The 15,071-nt window shown below is 36.0% G+C and overlaps 1 protein-coding gene across 1 annotated transcript; it reads left to right on the plus strand.

The window, feature by feature from the left end:
* Window positions 1–6,001: 6,001 nt before the first annotated feature.
* Window positions 6,002–7,024, plus strand: LOC103259703 (putative P2Y purinoceptor 10). Its single transcript, XM_008057355.2, has one exon. It carries the CDS (start codon window positions 6,038–6,040, stop codon window positions 7,022–7,024), a length of 987 nt encoding a protein of 328 aa, XP_008055546.1. The 5' UTR covers window positions 6,002–6,037.
* Window positions 7,025–15,071: the final 8,047 nt, after the last annotated feature.

Raw genomic sequence — 15,071 nt, forward strand, 5'->3', positions numbered from 1 at the left:
TCCCATTCCACTCTCCCTACCATCTCACTCTACTCTACAGCTGAGATATAACTTTAATTATTTATTTCTTTAAGTCATCTATTTTTATATTTTGGAAACTGAATTTACTCATTCATTCCTGGTATCCTTTTGTAACCTTTTTTTTCCTCCTACACTTTGCCCACCTTTGAAACTGTTTATTGAAAATTGACTTGTCCTTCATATTGTACTTCTAATCTTCTTCTGTGCTGACTTTATTTCTGCTTCTACAGAAATGCGATAGTTACTTCTTTCGTGGCACGTTTTTGAAATTTGTTATGGTGTGCTATATTTTTGTCTTTCTCACATTACATTAAACTTGAGGGCAACAACCATGTATTATTTTTCTCTGGAATTTCCTACTCCACTCCACCATCCTCAGCAAATAGAATAAAGAATGCACACATACCTAACTGTCTTCTTCTTAATGGATGAAATCACAAACTGTTAAGTACAAGATGAATAATATTGATAATAACCAGTGCAGACTGACATTCTTATGGAAGACTTTCTTGAGGAAATGTGACTTGACCCCAGCTTTGAAGGGCTGTTAAGATTTAAATTGAACAATAGATAATTCAGGTAAAGTAAATGCTAACTTTATCTCTTTTCCTGCCACCATCTTTTTTCTCTCCAGCCCTGTCCCTACAGAGACCTATAAGGTAATGGCAGATGGCTCAGCACAAGTGCTATCTTCTCTAGTTCCAGGTCCTCTATCTCCCAGAATTTGACAGAGGCAGTCTGATATGTGGAAGAGCACTGAGTAAAATGTGTACAAATCTGGCTTCTGATCCTAGTTTCAGCACAATATAACCCTGTGGCATTTAACAAGGAATTGAATATTTCTTGAAAATATCTGTTTATCAGCTAAAGTAGGACTTTAGGTAAATTAGGTCTCTATCCTGTTTACCTCACAAGGATAATGCAATGCTAACATGAGGGTTTCTCATCATCTATGCCACTCCAATACTTGCCATACACTGATTGTAGTGTTAAATATTTAAAGAATATTTCTCTCAAAAGACAAGAAACTTCCCAAGGACAGAAACCATGGTGAATTAGTCTATAGTCTCCACAGAACCTAGTACAGGTTCATAAAATAGGGCTTGTTGAATAGATACTGATCAAGTGATGGGCTCCAAGGAAGCCAGGGTCCTCAAAGGCCATGGAAAAAAGTAAGTAGGCAGAGTTATTTTCCCTTTATGTTTACTTTCTAAGTGTGGACAACTTTAGGGGCTACAGATGCAGCCTCCTCACTCTTGTTTCAGGTACCACATCTAAGTGGGTAGGCACCTGAAAGCGAGTCACAAGGACTACCCTCTTCCTGAGGTACAGATAATAATATTGATAGTACTCCAAGATCTTGGATTGTGCTGGTTTCTACCCATAGGATATATATGACCACCTGTGGTTTTAAAAATTGATTTATTTGCTCTTCTTTCAGGCCTCTACAAGAATGACTTTTCTAAGTTTAAAAGGTTAGATGCAGGGTATATTGATGGTAACAACCCAAATCAGAAGGCAACATTTTAGAGAAACAGCAGGTAGCAGAAGTGTTTCAGTTGATGTATCAAATTTTTTTTATTAATGCTTCTAAACAGGGGCATTGAACTATTATGCAGTCAATTATATAAATACAATTATATAACTATTCTTTAAATGCTTAATAGGTAGCATGATGGATCCTGGTTACATAGTGATGAACAAAATAGATATTTTAATGGCACTAATGAAGTTAGCATAACGGTGAATGACATAGCCAAGAAACAAGTAAATAAACACTGAAATTATGAATAGTGATGCTACAAGAGAAAGAAAGCAGAGTCTGAGAATATGCAATGATTTGTAGGATCACCTACTGACGGTTGGTGGTGGAGGTTTCCTGACCCACAAATTGAAACTAAGGAGTCAGACATGTGACTATTTGGAGCAAGATAATTCCAGACAGAGAAGATAAAATATGCAGAAGCTTTTGTCAGGGGGAAAAAAAAAAAGAAGACTTGACTTGCTCTTGCAAGTGAAAACATCTCAGTGTAGCTGAAATCCAGAGAATGAAAAAGAGAATGGGATGAAGTTATGTTTAAAGACACAAGAGACATACAGATATAGCCTTTAGGTCATGATGAGAAGTTTGGACTTAATATTAAAAGCAATAAAGAACCAGTAAAATATTTTAAGCAGAGGAATAGCATGATGTTTTAAAGGATTACCCGTGCCAAAGAATGGAAAACATTAGGAGTAAAGATACAATGTAGTTCCCACCATTAAAAAGTGCAAAATCTAATTAATGAGAAGACATGTTAGCAAAACATCAACAAGTCTGGCAAGTGCCATGACAGAGAAAAGTAAGTATGGAGACAAGCACAGGTTCCAATTCTAATACATCAACTCTATCTAACCTGAGTAAATTTTATATATCCAGAGCAACTTATTTAACCTCTCTAGGCATCAACTTTCTCATTTGTAATGTGGGAATGATCATAAGGCTGCTGTGAGGATGAATAAGATAATGAGTGTTTACCCTGTAAATAAATGGTAGCCCTTATTAAATGATAGCCACATTTAATGTTAGTGTTGGACATGGTATGGGAATAGACTACAAGGGCAAGACTTGTGTCCTATAAGTCTAATAAGGGAGCTGTTGCAGTAATCCACAGAACTGATGACAGTAGCCTGAATTAGGATAGTAACAGTGTAGCTGGAAATAGATTGGAAAGTTTTTTAGGAGGGAGGATCACCTGGTTTCTGATTGGATACAGGAGGCAATATAGTGACAGGGCTCAGAATGATTCTCTAGTTTCCAGCTAGAGTGTCTGGGAAAAGTGTCATGGCACTGACTGAAAAGGGAAGCACAGACTCATGAGTGACTCACCAATCTCACATCTCTTTATGAGACAGGAACAAAAGATATGTCTAGATTGAAGAAAAGAGGGATTGGCAATACAAAGGAAACACACCATCCAGAATTAATCATCAATAAAGATAGAGTTAGAAGGAGAGAAATGGGAGAGAGAGAGAGAGAGAGAGAGAGAGAGAGAGAGAGAGAGAGAGAGAGAGATTAAAAGAGAGAAAGAGAAAGGCAGAGGCAGAGAAAAAGAACATATTCTGAGTTTAACACTTTCATCAGCATTTTTCTATCAGTGGCTTCTTAGGTTGTCCTTTCTTAAATTTTGGAAATGTCACAAATTTTCCACAGCAAGCTAAATATTTTCCCTCTAAGAAAGTATGTATTTTTGTTTTCTGTTCAACCAAAATAAATTCCCCCTGCCTCTCCCAACCAAGGGTATTTTTCATTTAATGGTCACTAAAAGAATTTGGGGAAAACAAAACAAAACAAAACCTTCATTACTTTCCTTCAGTCTGGAGAAGAAAAGAGGATTTGGAAAGCATGTCATGCAAATCTCTGTGTTGACAATGAGCTATGAATTGCAGAGGCGTGGAAACCCATAATTAAAAGGAAGGTGTGAACTTGACCTTTAGCTTGCTGTTCTGGACTAATTGGGCTCTGTTATTCAATCCAGAGTTGGGAACAGAACAAGCCCCTTTGGTAAGTGAAGCTTTCTAAACCAGTGAAGGAGAAACAAAGAGCTATGACTGTTAAGTGGAAAAATGGAAGCATGACTTGTGGGGGGAGGGGTACTAGATGTTTTTACTTATTGGAATTGTAATGCAACGATGCATCTTTCTTTGTTCTCTCATAGCCTCAGCATGGATAATAGAAGAAGTTCCAATACTGAAACCAAAGTTGGTGGTGGGGAGGGATGGGCAGCATACTTGACAGGTATTCAGTTTTATGCTGATTGCCTAACTAGGGGAATCCTAGTGTTATGAGCTCATAAGTTCCTACTGTGGTTTTATAAAGGCTCTGCTACAATGTGCCCTTCACATGTCATAATGCGTGGTATTGAAGCTGGTCTTACTTTACTAAGTAATCCCTCTTAGAAAGGAAGAGGTAGGTGGCATAGTGGAAATAGCATAGGCTTTGGAGCAAGCCAGGAATGACAGTAAGTCTTATCTTTTTAATTTTCTAGCTTTGCTATTTCAGGCTATTTACTAGGTATCTATAAACCTCAGTTTCCTCATCCACATCTGAGGGTGATAATAGTTCCTATTTTCTAGGACAGTAGTGAGAACTAAATTAGATGATACATGAGTGAAAACTTCTATTGCACATTCTAAGGTACATACTTGATGGTTACAGCATGATAATTATTTCTTCCTTTCCACCTGTGAACACCTCTCCACCCTTCATTCTAAGTCACATGTACGTATACAAGATGACTACATGACTGTTTAAGACATATCACAGATAATAGGTCAAATAGGGAAATGGTATAGAAGAGGTGGGAGAGTGAAAGCAGTCTTTACAGTAATGATAGTTAATATCATAGACTGTGATATTCATCTGTGAATTCATCAGTTGGGCTTCTGTTCTTTTATCACACATATTTGTTTCCTGGACCAGGACTTAATGTGATACAGAAAGACATTCTGCTACTTATGAGAAGAATCTAAAACTAGGCCATTCTTTTGCTCTTATAAATTTACTTGAAACAAAACAAAATAAAAACAATAACAACAAAAACCACGATCCCACCTAAGGAACTACTTTATTTCTTTAACTTCTAGCTCTAAATATAGTAAACATTTCTGTAAAGGGCACAGAAGGTGTGTTTTTGAACTTTGCTTTTGAGAGGAAAACAAAGATGGGGAGAAGGATATACAAAGACAAGGCGCCTTGTTCTCCCATTTTAGTTCCCAGATCTTTTAGTAGCTGTGTGGTCATAACAAACTCTTCTTTCTGGGTCTTGCTTCTTTGACCAGTATTATGTGGTGGCTGACCTAGATGATTTCCAAAGTTCTTTCCCAGTTTGAAATTCTACAAGGTAGTTAAAGCAAAATAATGAGTCTGTTACTCTCCTGCTATTCTTATCTGTAGGTAATCTGTGTAATTCCATGACCAGACTCTAAAAGGCTCTAAAGATTACTCCACTATCACCATGCCCTAATATAATACATAATAAAAACCATACTAAAGCATAAAATATAATTAAGAAAGTCCCAAAAGTTTTCTCTTTATCATAATTAATTAATTTTTTAAACATTAAATATTAAATTGTTTTCAAAAGATGTTTTTGGTGGTTGTGTTTTGCTGATGCCCTAAGCAATGTTCATTGTGATTGTTGGATAATCAGCCATGCCAATGTGGCCACTCCAATGCATGATTCCTTTTATAGGCAGAATCGGTCTGTTCTTTTCCAAGATCACAAAAAGATAACCTATTTTATATTCTAAATGTATATATGATTGAAGTTTTTCATGTAAATTTGGAATGGGACCCAAGCCAAGGAAGAGAGACAAGAGAACCTCAGAGTCACAAGCTATTAGGATAATAAGGAAGTCACATCCCCATGTTTTGAAAATCACTTAGGACACTGGCAGTGCAGGCTCAAGGAGGCAGGGCCATTTTTCAATTGCTGAGGTTCCAAGGTAGGAATCCAGGACTCAATGAGGAAAGTGATAGACAAAGAAGAGCCAATTGAGAGAAAAAGGAGAGACAAGATGAGGCTGAATTTTTGTCATTGCAATTGGGAGTGAGTGAGCAGTATTCACTCTAAACACTGCTTTGGGTAAGACAAATTTGGAGTCAAAATAAATATATTCAAATGCTATACTGTTTTTTTCTGTGGTGAAAGCAAGAGATTGAATATTTCAAGACACCTTTGCCTGAAAGACACAACTTACACAGTCTGGGAGGGCAGTTGTGGGACAATTTCATGGTTCCCCACCTGAGTCATTAGGTGACCTTGGATCAGTAGTTTAAGTTTCTTAAATCTCTACTTCCTCATCTGTAAAGAGATCCCTTCTAATTCTAATATTCTATGTCTCTGTAAGTATAAAAGAGAAATCTATATGTTAGCTAAAGAACGATTTCACCATTAAATTCTTTTTTTTTTTTTTTGCTTTGGGCAGAGATTATAAAGCCAGTTTACTTGATGAATACAGTGAAACATTCAAGATGGATAACAACAGTACACGCACCACTGAGGCTGACTGTAATGAACCTAATGTACAATTTCAGAACTCCCTCTATGCAACCACCTATATCCTCATATTCATCCCAGGTCTTCTGGCTAACAGCGTAGCCTTGTGGGTCCTGTGCCGCTTCATCAGCAAGAAAAATAAAGCCATCATTTTCATGATCAACCTATCTGTGGCTGACCTTGCTCATGTGCTGTCCTTACCCCTCCGGATTTACTATTACATCAGCCACCACTGGCCTTTTCAAAAGGCCCTATGCCTGCTGTGTTTCTACCTGAAGTATCTCAACATGTATGCCAGCATTTGCTTCCTGACATGCATCAGCCTTCAGAGGTGCTTCTTTCTTCTCAAGCCCTTCAGAGCCAGAGACTGGAAGCGTAGGTATGATGTGGGCATCAGTGCTGCCATCTGGGTCATCGTGGGGACTGCCTGTTTGCCATTTCCAATCCTGAGAAGCACAGAGTCATCTAACAAAAATGCATCCTGCTTTGCTGATCTTGGTTACAAGCCAATGAATGCAATGGCTTTGGTCGGGATGATTACAGTTGCTGAGTTTGCAGGATTTGTGATCCCAGTGGTAATCATAGCATGGTGTACCTGGAAAACCACTATATCCTTGAGACAGCCACCAATGGCTTTCCAAGGAATCAGTGAAAGACAGAAAGCACTGCGGATGGTTTTCATGTGTGCAGCAGTCTTCTTCATCTGCTTCACTCCTTATCATATTAACTTTATTTTTTACAGCATGGTAAAGGAAAAAATCATTAGCAGTTGTTTCTTTGGCCAAAGCACACTGTATTTTCACCCTTTTAGCCTGTGTCTTGCAAGTCTTTGCTGCCTTTTGGATCCAATTCTCTATTACTTCATGGCCTCAGAGTTTCGTGACCAGCTATCCCGCCATGGCAGCTCTGTGATCCGTTCTCGCCTCATGAGCAGGGAGAGTGGCTCATCAATGATTGGCTAAAACTAAACTAATTCTTCAATTATGACTTTGTTTACCTATTTTCCTTGTCTTTTTTCAAAGGCCACAATTACCAGCTACTTTCTTTGAACCTTGGAAAGAACTGAAATAAGAGTTTTCTTGTGTGATAGTTGTGATCACAGGGTATGATGGAGAAAGGTAGAGTATGAAAAATGTGAGAAAGGAAAGAAAGATGGATTTACCTGTTTCCTCTTTGAAATTTAAGGAACTTTCTTGTTTAAGAAACCTAGATCAAGTTTTTACAGATGTTTATGACCAAATAAAAGTTGGATACTTTATCTTTACATTTTCTTCAATAAATAAAATTTCATTAATAAGACACAATAAACACATGAATATTTTCTAGCATGTAAAAATAAATCTCCTTCATATGAAGACCTTTATTTCTGAATAAGAATAAAGATCTCCAGTCTTTCTAATAGGTAAATACATAGGCGGTGGAAATCAAGACATTCAAAACCAACAAATCTGTTACTGGACAAAGGGTGTGGAATTTTGTTCATTCACTGAAAATTTATTGAATGCCTAGTGTGCCAATTTCTTAGGTACTTTCACATATAATATCACATCTGGCCTTTCTAGTAGCCCTACGGAAGTTGCCAATACAAAGAAATAAGTGAAACCTTGGAGAAGCTAAGCAACTTGCCCCTGAATAACAGTGGTAAGTCAAAATTTGTCCAGTATATACACCCCATATGCTTAAACTATTCCCTAGTTTTTATTGTTGCATTTAACACATTTAAACTTTTCTTCAAAGATAAAGACATAGAATAAAGTGAAGCCAAATGAGATGAAAACCAAAGTGAAGTCACACTGCACCAAGGACATTTCAACATGGCTTGCCTGGAGTTTCATGAAAAATCTGTGGAGTTGGCATATCAAGCTTTAGACTGCAAGGTCTTAAATAATAAATAGATACATAATATGGCTCCAATTTAAAAGTCCTGATGATAAGAGGTATAGGAAATCCAAATAGTTAATTATTTCTCAAAAAAATGTTTTTTAAGGAATAATGCAGATCATATAAACCCCATCAATAGATAAAAGAAAGAATGCCATAAAACTGAGTGACATACATTCTTTAAAATTTAGAATTTTTTTCATGAATTTCACCTAACTTCTTTTGTCTTAAACAGTACTATTCATCACTCTAAACAAATGTTTTAAGATACTTCTAAAATATTTCTGTCCTCAGAACCACAAATTATATTAGAAGCAGAAAATAGTACCATATTGTGAATGAATGGGAAAAAATGTGTGTTCTACTTTTGGCAATCTTAACTTTTCCAAAAGTTATAGGTGTTGTTTTAGCATCATTATACTTTGAATATAACTGATTCCTTGGCTTCTCAGGTTGGCATTTATACAGTTTAACTTACATTTTATGTCTACAACTCAAATAACACAGACATTTGGTGTGCAGTGGGAAGAAGGGAACTGGTAGTCTTCAGAATATTCATTTGAACAGACTGGTTGTAGAAGAGGAAGAAGGAACAACAAAAAAAGGAGGATTTTTTTAAGAACAAAGGATTATGGGAAGAGAGAGTGCTGTAATTATAATGTAGTAAAACTGCTTTTCTTGTACTTTATTTATCTGGATCTGAAGGTATTGCCTAAAGAGGGTTTCCATATGTACTTAGAGTTAGTTGCACATTATCAGAATGATTGTATAGACAGTCCTATTCTAAGAAGAGGACTTTGAAAGAAATTCATTTGGAACTATCTATCCTGCTATGTTTGTGGGCAAATGGAACATTAGTTCTCAAGTTACACTTCATACTACCTCTTTTCAAGTGGTTGACAAGAAGTAATACTTCAAGTACAGGATTTATGGAATAGTGAACAAATTGAACGATGCACCTTTCATTATGTTTACAATTTAAGAGACATCTTTTAGCTTTTTCTGACATGTGGATCATTAATGTAATGAGAAAGAAACAGATAACATCTAAGCAGGTAATGGTTAGTTTTTGAATTTTAATAACAATAACTTACATAACACCAGAAAAAAAGGTGGTAATGTTTGAAAATAGAAGCTCAAAAAATCAGTGAGACTGCTTTATGGTATTACAATGAATACCCATTTTAACATTTATTCCTATGATTATCCTAAGAACATGATGTAAGACAAGCAGGGCAGCAAAGCAAATATCCTGAATTGGTTTGTCCAAAAGTCAACACTAAAGCTCTCTATTGCCCTCAAATCTTTGCAAGACACCTGACACAATCCATATAGGACGTATTCAGAATTTCATAACACTGATGAAAGACTGTTAACCGTCTCATAGTTTTGGTAAAAATCGGAAAGAATTCAGTAAAAATAGGGGAAAATAATAACTTTCACAATTTATATGAACTTGTATGCAGTTTATACATGATTGTCTATGGTGTTTATCTTTAGGAATCTTTAAAAACTAGCACAAAATATAGTTACAACATTTGTCACTGATTAAATGGATTACCCTTATTAAATGTGTGTTTATCGCTATAAAAATATTAAGTATCAGTCTTGTGTTAGAAAATTTAACTCTCTTACTAAAAAACTGTTTCTATAAGAGAATCACTTTCTCCTTTCACCTTTTTGCCTATTTTCTAGGAATTTAACACACAACAAATGTAAGATCACTCCTCATAATAAAAATTTTAAACCATGTTTCCACTTTAGGTAGCAATAAATATGAGTATCATTAACATTTTGAGCTAATACTGTGACTTTAAATATGTAGCAAATGCAATATGCAATTATAAGTAAAAGTATGCTATTATGCTCTAAGACTTTAAAGGGTTAATTCATCTTCCAAACTTTCAAACTTACTACCAATGACTAAGTAAAGCCCTTTATTTTACTGATGCTTTAATCATCAACCACAATTTTGTTTTAGGACAGAAAATTATTTTCTATTTTTCATAAGTATTATTTTGTCCAAGCAAATTATATGCATAGCATTTCTAATGTACAGAATTAATAAAGTAGAGAACAATTGGTGTTAGAGAAGCTGAATATCAAATTAAACACAAAGGAGAAAGAAGGGCAGCAAAATTCTAGAAACTGTTAACATAGACTAGCAGATTTCCTGATCTTCTGGAGTTGGGGGGAGGGGGTGAATTTCCTTGATGTGAGAAATTGCATTTGAACTTAGCCTTGCATGATGGAAAAGTTGCAAGTTGACACCAAATATAGAAGAAGAGTAAGCATTTTTGTTGGAAATCCTCCTATGCTAAGGGTTGAAAAGAAAAAAAGTTGGGAGTTGACCAGTACTGAATACTGCAATTTAGCTTAAAATATAGAAGGGAACAGAAATTAACAAGGTTGTAAAAGTCAGAGGCCTAGAATATGGAGCACTTTAAATGGCAGTATAGAATTTGGACTTTTGTGTGGTAGGATGAAGCAAAGTGGATAATAAATACTGTGAGCTGGGCTCTGTGGCTCAGCCTGTAATCCCGTGCCTTTGGGAGGCTGAGGTGAGTGGATTGACTGAGCCCATGGGTTCGAGACCCACCTGGGCAGCGAGACCTCATCTCTACAATAAATCAAAAAAAATCAGCTGGGCATGGTAGCGCATGCCTGTAATTCCGGCTACTTGGAAGGCTGAGGCGGAAGGATCGCCGGAGCCCAGCAGGTCAAGGCTGTGGTGGCCAGGCGCGGCCACTGCACTCCAGTTTGGGCGACAGAGTGAGACTCCAACTCAAAAAATAAATAAAATAAATATTGTGAAGATAAAAAAGTTTATATATAACAGATCATGAGAATCAATGGTATGAAATAATAATATAGGTAAAAGCCTGGTTCACAAGTATATATAATTTTTTACTCATTTATTCGGAGTTTTGAATTATCTGGATAATTCCTTGAATATACACACGAATAATCAGAAATATATAACAAATATAGCTGTCATTTATTGATTCTAACTATGTGAGCAGCTTTACATGTATTGTCATAATTAATTCTCACAATAACTCCATGAGGTAGGTACTATAATTACCCTAACTTTCCAGGTGAGAAAAAAATACAAAGAGATTAAATAACTTGCTTAAGGATATACGGCTAATAAATCATAGAGCCAGGATTTTTAACTCTGGAAGTCTGAGTCCAGAGCTCATGTGTCCACTATGTTGTTAACCTACATATTACTACAATAAAATGAATTTCACAGGAAATGTTCACCTGTGAATATTTTAAGTTGATTTTCCATTTTATCAAAAGAAAAAGAGTCTATTTTAGTTTTTGTACCATTTGCTTTTGGGGTCTTGGTTATGAATTAATTTCCTACTCTGATGTCCAAAAGAGTCTTTCCTGTGTTTTCTTCTAGGATTCATATAGTATGAGGTTTAACATTTAGGTCCTTGATCCATTTGGGGTTGACTGTTGTGTATAGTGATAGGCAGAGGCCCAGTTTCATTCTTTTGCATGTAGTTAGCCAGTTTTCCTAGCATCGTTAGCTAAATATAGTCTCCTTTCCCTAGTGATTGCTATTGGTTTTGTTGAAGATGAGTTGGTTTAGAGAATGGGTTTTTACTTCCTGAATCTCTGTCCTGTTCCATTGGCCTAAGTGCCTATTTCTGTACAATACGATGCAGGCTTGGCTACTGTAGCTACATAATAAAGTTTAAAGTCTGGAGGTGTGATACCTCCCACTTCGTACGCTTTCCTGAGAATTGTTTTGACTATTCATGCTCTTTATTTTTTCTAAATGAATTTCTTTATTATTGTTTTGGGGTCTGTGAACAATGATGTTGGTAATTTGATGGGCATTGCATTGAATCTATAGATTGCCTTGGGTAGGATGGACATCTTGAAACTATTGATTCTTCCGGTCCATCAGTATAGGATGTTTTTCCACTTTTGTGCATCATCCTTGATTTCTTTGAGCAGTGATTTGGAGTTCTCATTGTAAAAGTCTTTCACTTCTCTGGTAAGGTGAATGCCAAGGTATTTCAGTTTTTGTGGCTATTGTGAATGGAATTTTGTTTTTATTTGGTTAAAACTAAGATAGACAAGTGGGATTTCATCAAACTTAAAAGCACAGCAAAAGAAACCATGAGAGAATAAAGAGGCAAAGACAACCCACAGAAATGGGAAGAAAATATTTGCAAATTATACATCTGACAAAGGCATTACAACCAGGATGCAACATAAAATAAGAACACAAAAGAAGTGGGAAAAAAACAACCCCATTAAAAAGTGGGCAAAAGACATGAGAAGAAAGTTCTCAAAAGATGATATACAAGAAGCCAACAGATACATGAAAAAATGCTCCATCTCACTAATCATCAGAGAAATGTAAATCAAAGCTGCAATGAACTATCACCTAACTCCAGTAAAGATGACTGTCATTAATAAGTCAAAAAACAGCAAAGGCTGGCATGGCTGCTGAGAAAATGGAACACTTCTACACTGTTGGCGAGAATGCAAGCTAGTTCACCTTCTTTGGAAAGCAGTGTGGCAATTCCTGGCATCATTAAAAATTGATCTTCCATATGATCCAACAATCCCTTTCTTGGGAATATACCTAGAGGAACACAAATTGCTCTATGAACAAGACACCTACACATACACATTTATTGTCACACTGTTCACAACAGCAAAAACACGGAACCAACCCTGTTGTCCATTGAAGGTGGCCTGGGCAAAGAAAATGTGGTATATATAAACAACGGGGTATTATGTTGCCATGAAGAACAAAATTGTGGCCTTTACAGAAACTTGGATGAAGTTGGAGACAATCATACAAAGTGACCTATCACAGAAACAAAGCACTGAATACTGCATGTTCTTACTCTTAAGTGAGCCTGAGCACTAGTCACATCAGCACAAGGTTGTATTGGCAGTCACTGGAAACTGCTAGGGGAGGGAGAAAGAGAGGGAGGGAGGGAGAAGAGTAGGGGGCATGTGACAACACAAAGGATACCTTGCTGAATACTATAATAAATAAATAAATATACTTTTTTAAAAGGCAATAATGAATGAAAAAAACCTTGTAATTAAAACGTTAAGATATCTGCATTGGGGTCTCTTTCACATTTTCCAGCATTCTAAAACTTTCTTTTTAAATATACACAGCTATAATTTGTCAATTTGCAATAACAATTTTTAAAAAGTAAATTACATTGCTTATTTATTTACTTTCAAAATGTGGGGTACAATTCAGGGATAGGTACATATGTGGTCATCGTACAGGCAAAATGTGAGAATCTATGTACACCCTTAAATAACATTTTTAAAACTTTCATTTTTGTTGCAATCATGTTTATTCTAACCTCTTTTGTGACAGCAATGTCCTGAGGACTAGTGGGGACAAATATATAATGGTATGGATGACCTCAGTCATAAATACACACATTTGTATTAAAAAAACTTTAAACATATACTAAAAATGTTAAAGTTAGTTATCTTTAAAAGATCTGATTATGAATAATTATTTTCTAATTTATATTTTTCTGATTTTCCAATTTTTTTGGGTGAACATATTTTTAGTCAGAAAATCATAAACATTATAAAAGATGAGTTGACGATTAGAGTAAATGAAGAAAAATGCAATTGTTTCAGAATATAGTTTTGGGGATAGATGTAAAAATCCAATAAAACAAAATAAGTTACTTGCAGATATGAAATTATATAAAAAGGGAGAATGGCTGGGCATAGTGGCTCATGCCTGTAATTCTGGCACTTTGGAAGGCCCAGGCAGGTGGATTACTTGAGGACAGGAGTTCAAGACCAGCCTTGGCAACAGAGTAAAACTCTGTCTCTGAAAAAAGAAAAAATCCATCCAAGTTGCCACAAAATCTATATGTTTGTCCTTCTTTATGGTAGCATAATATTACATTGTGTACATGTACCACATTTTTTTATCTAGTCCAATTTCTATGGGCAACACAGTTGATTCCATGTTTTTACTATTGTGAATTGTGTGTGCAGGTATCTTTTTTTGTAGAATCATTTGAGCTTCTCTGGGTATATACTTAGTAGGGGAATTGCTGGGTCATGTGGAAGGTCAATTTCTGGTCCTTTTAGAAATTGCCACACTGTTTTCCATAGGGGTTGAAGTAGCTTGCATTCTCACCAGCAATGTGGAAGCTTTCCCTTTTCTCCACATCCTCGCAAGTGTCTGTTGTTTGTTTGTTAATGATGGTCATTCTTACTTGGGTTAGATAGTATGTCACTGCAGTTTTGATTTGCTTCTCTGGTGCTTAGTGTTGCTGAGTACCTTTTCATGTATCTGATGGTTCTCTGTGTGTCTTCTTTTGAGAAGTGTCTATTCATGTCTTTTGCCCACTTTTAATGGGAATGCTTTTCTTCTTTCAGCATGTTTGAATTCCTTGCAGATACTGGGTCTTAGGCCTTTACCAGATATACAGCTGGCAAATATTTTTTCCCAGTCTGTGTAATGTCTCCCCACTCTTTTAATGGTTTCTTTTGCTTTGCAGAAGCTTTTCAGTTTAATGAAGTCTACTTGTCTACCTTATCTCTTATGGCATGGACATCTGGGGTTTTGATCAGGAACTGGTTGCCTACTCTGATTTCTGTAAGGGTATCTCTTGCACTTTCTAAGATTCTTATAGTTTGAGGTTTTACATTTAGTTATTTGATTAGAGTTGATTTTTGTGTATGGTGATAGGTAGAGAATCCTGTTTCAATCTTCTGCATGTGGTCAGTCAGTTTTTTCAGCATCATTTACTGAATAGGTTTTCCTTTGCCCAGTGGCTGTTGGTGGAGGCTTTGTTGAAGATGAGTAGGTGGAGAAATTGAGGCTTTGCTTCTGGAATCTATCCTGTTCCATTGGTACATATGCCTGTTCTTGCACCAATATCAGGCTGTTTTGATTATTGCAGTTTTATAGTAAATTTTAAAGTCTGGAAGTGAGATGTCTCCTATTTTTTTTTTTTTTTGCTAAGGATTGTTTTAGCTTTTTGTGGTTGTTTATGTTTCTATATGAATTTCTGTATTGTTATTTCCAGGTCTGAGAAGAATTATGCTGATAATTTAATGGGTATTGCATTAAATCTGTAGATTGCCTTTGATAGTATG

The sequence above is a fragment of the Carlito syrichta genome, unplaced genomic scaffold, assembly GCF_000164805.1.
Source record: "Carlito syrichta isolate Samal-C Ts95f unplaced genomic scaffold, Tarsius_syrichta-2.0.1 Scaffold302965, whole genome shotgun sequence".
NCBI lineage: Eukaryota > Metazoa > Chordata > Mammalia > Primates > Tarsiidae > Carlito > Carlito syrichta.

Coding starts and splice junctions, on each gene's coding strand:
- LOC103259703 (XM_008057355.2), top strand. CDS start 6,038: ATGGATAACAACAGTACACGCACCACTGAGGCTGACTGTAATGAACCT.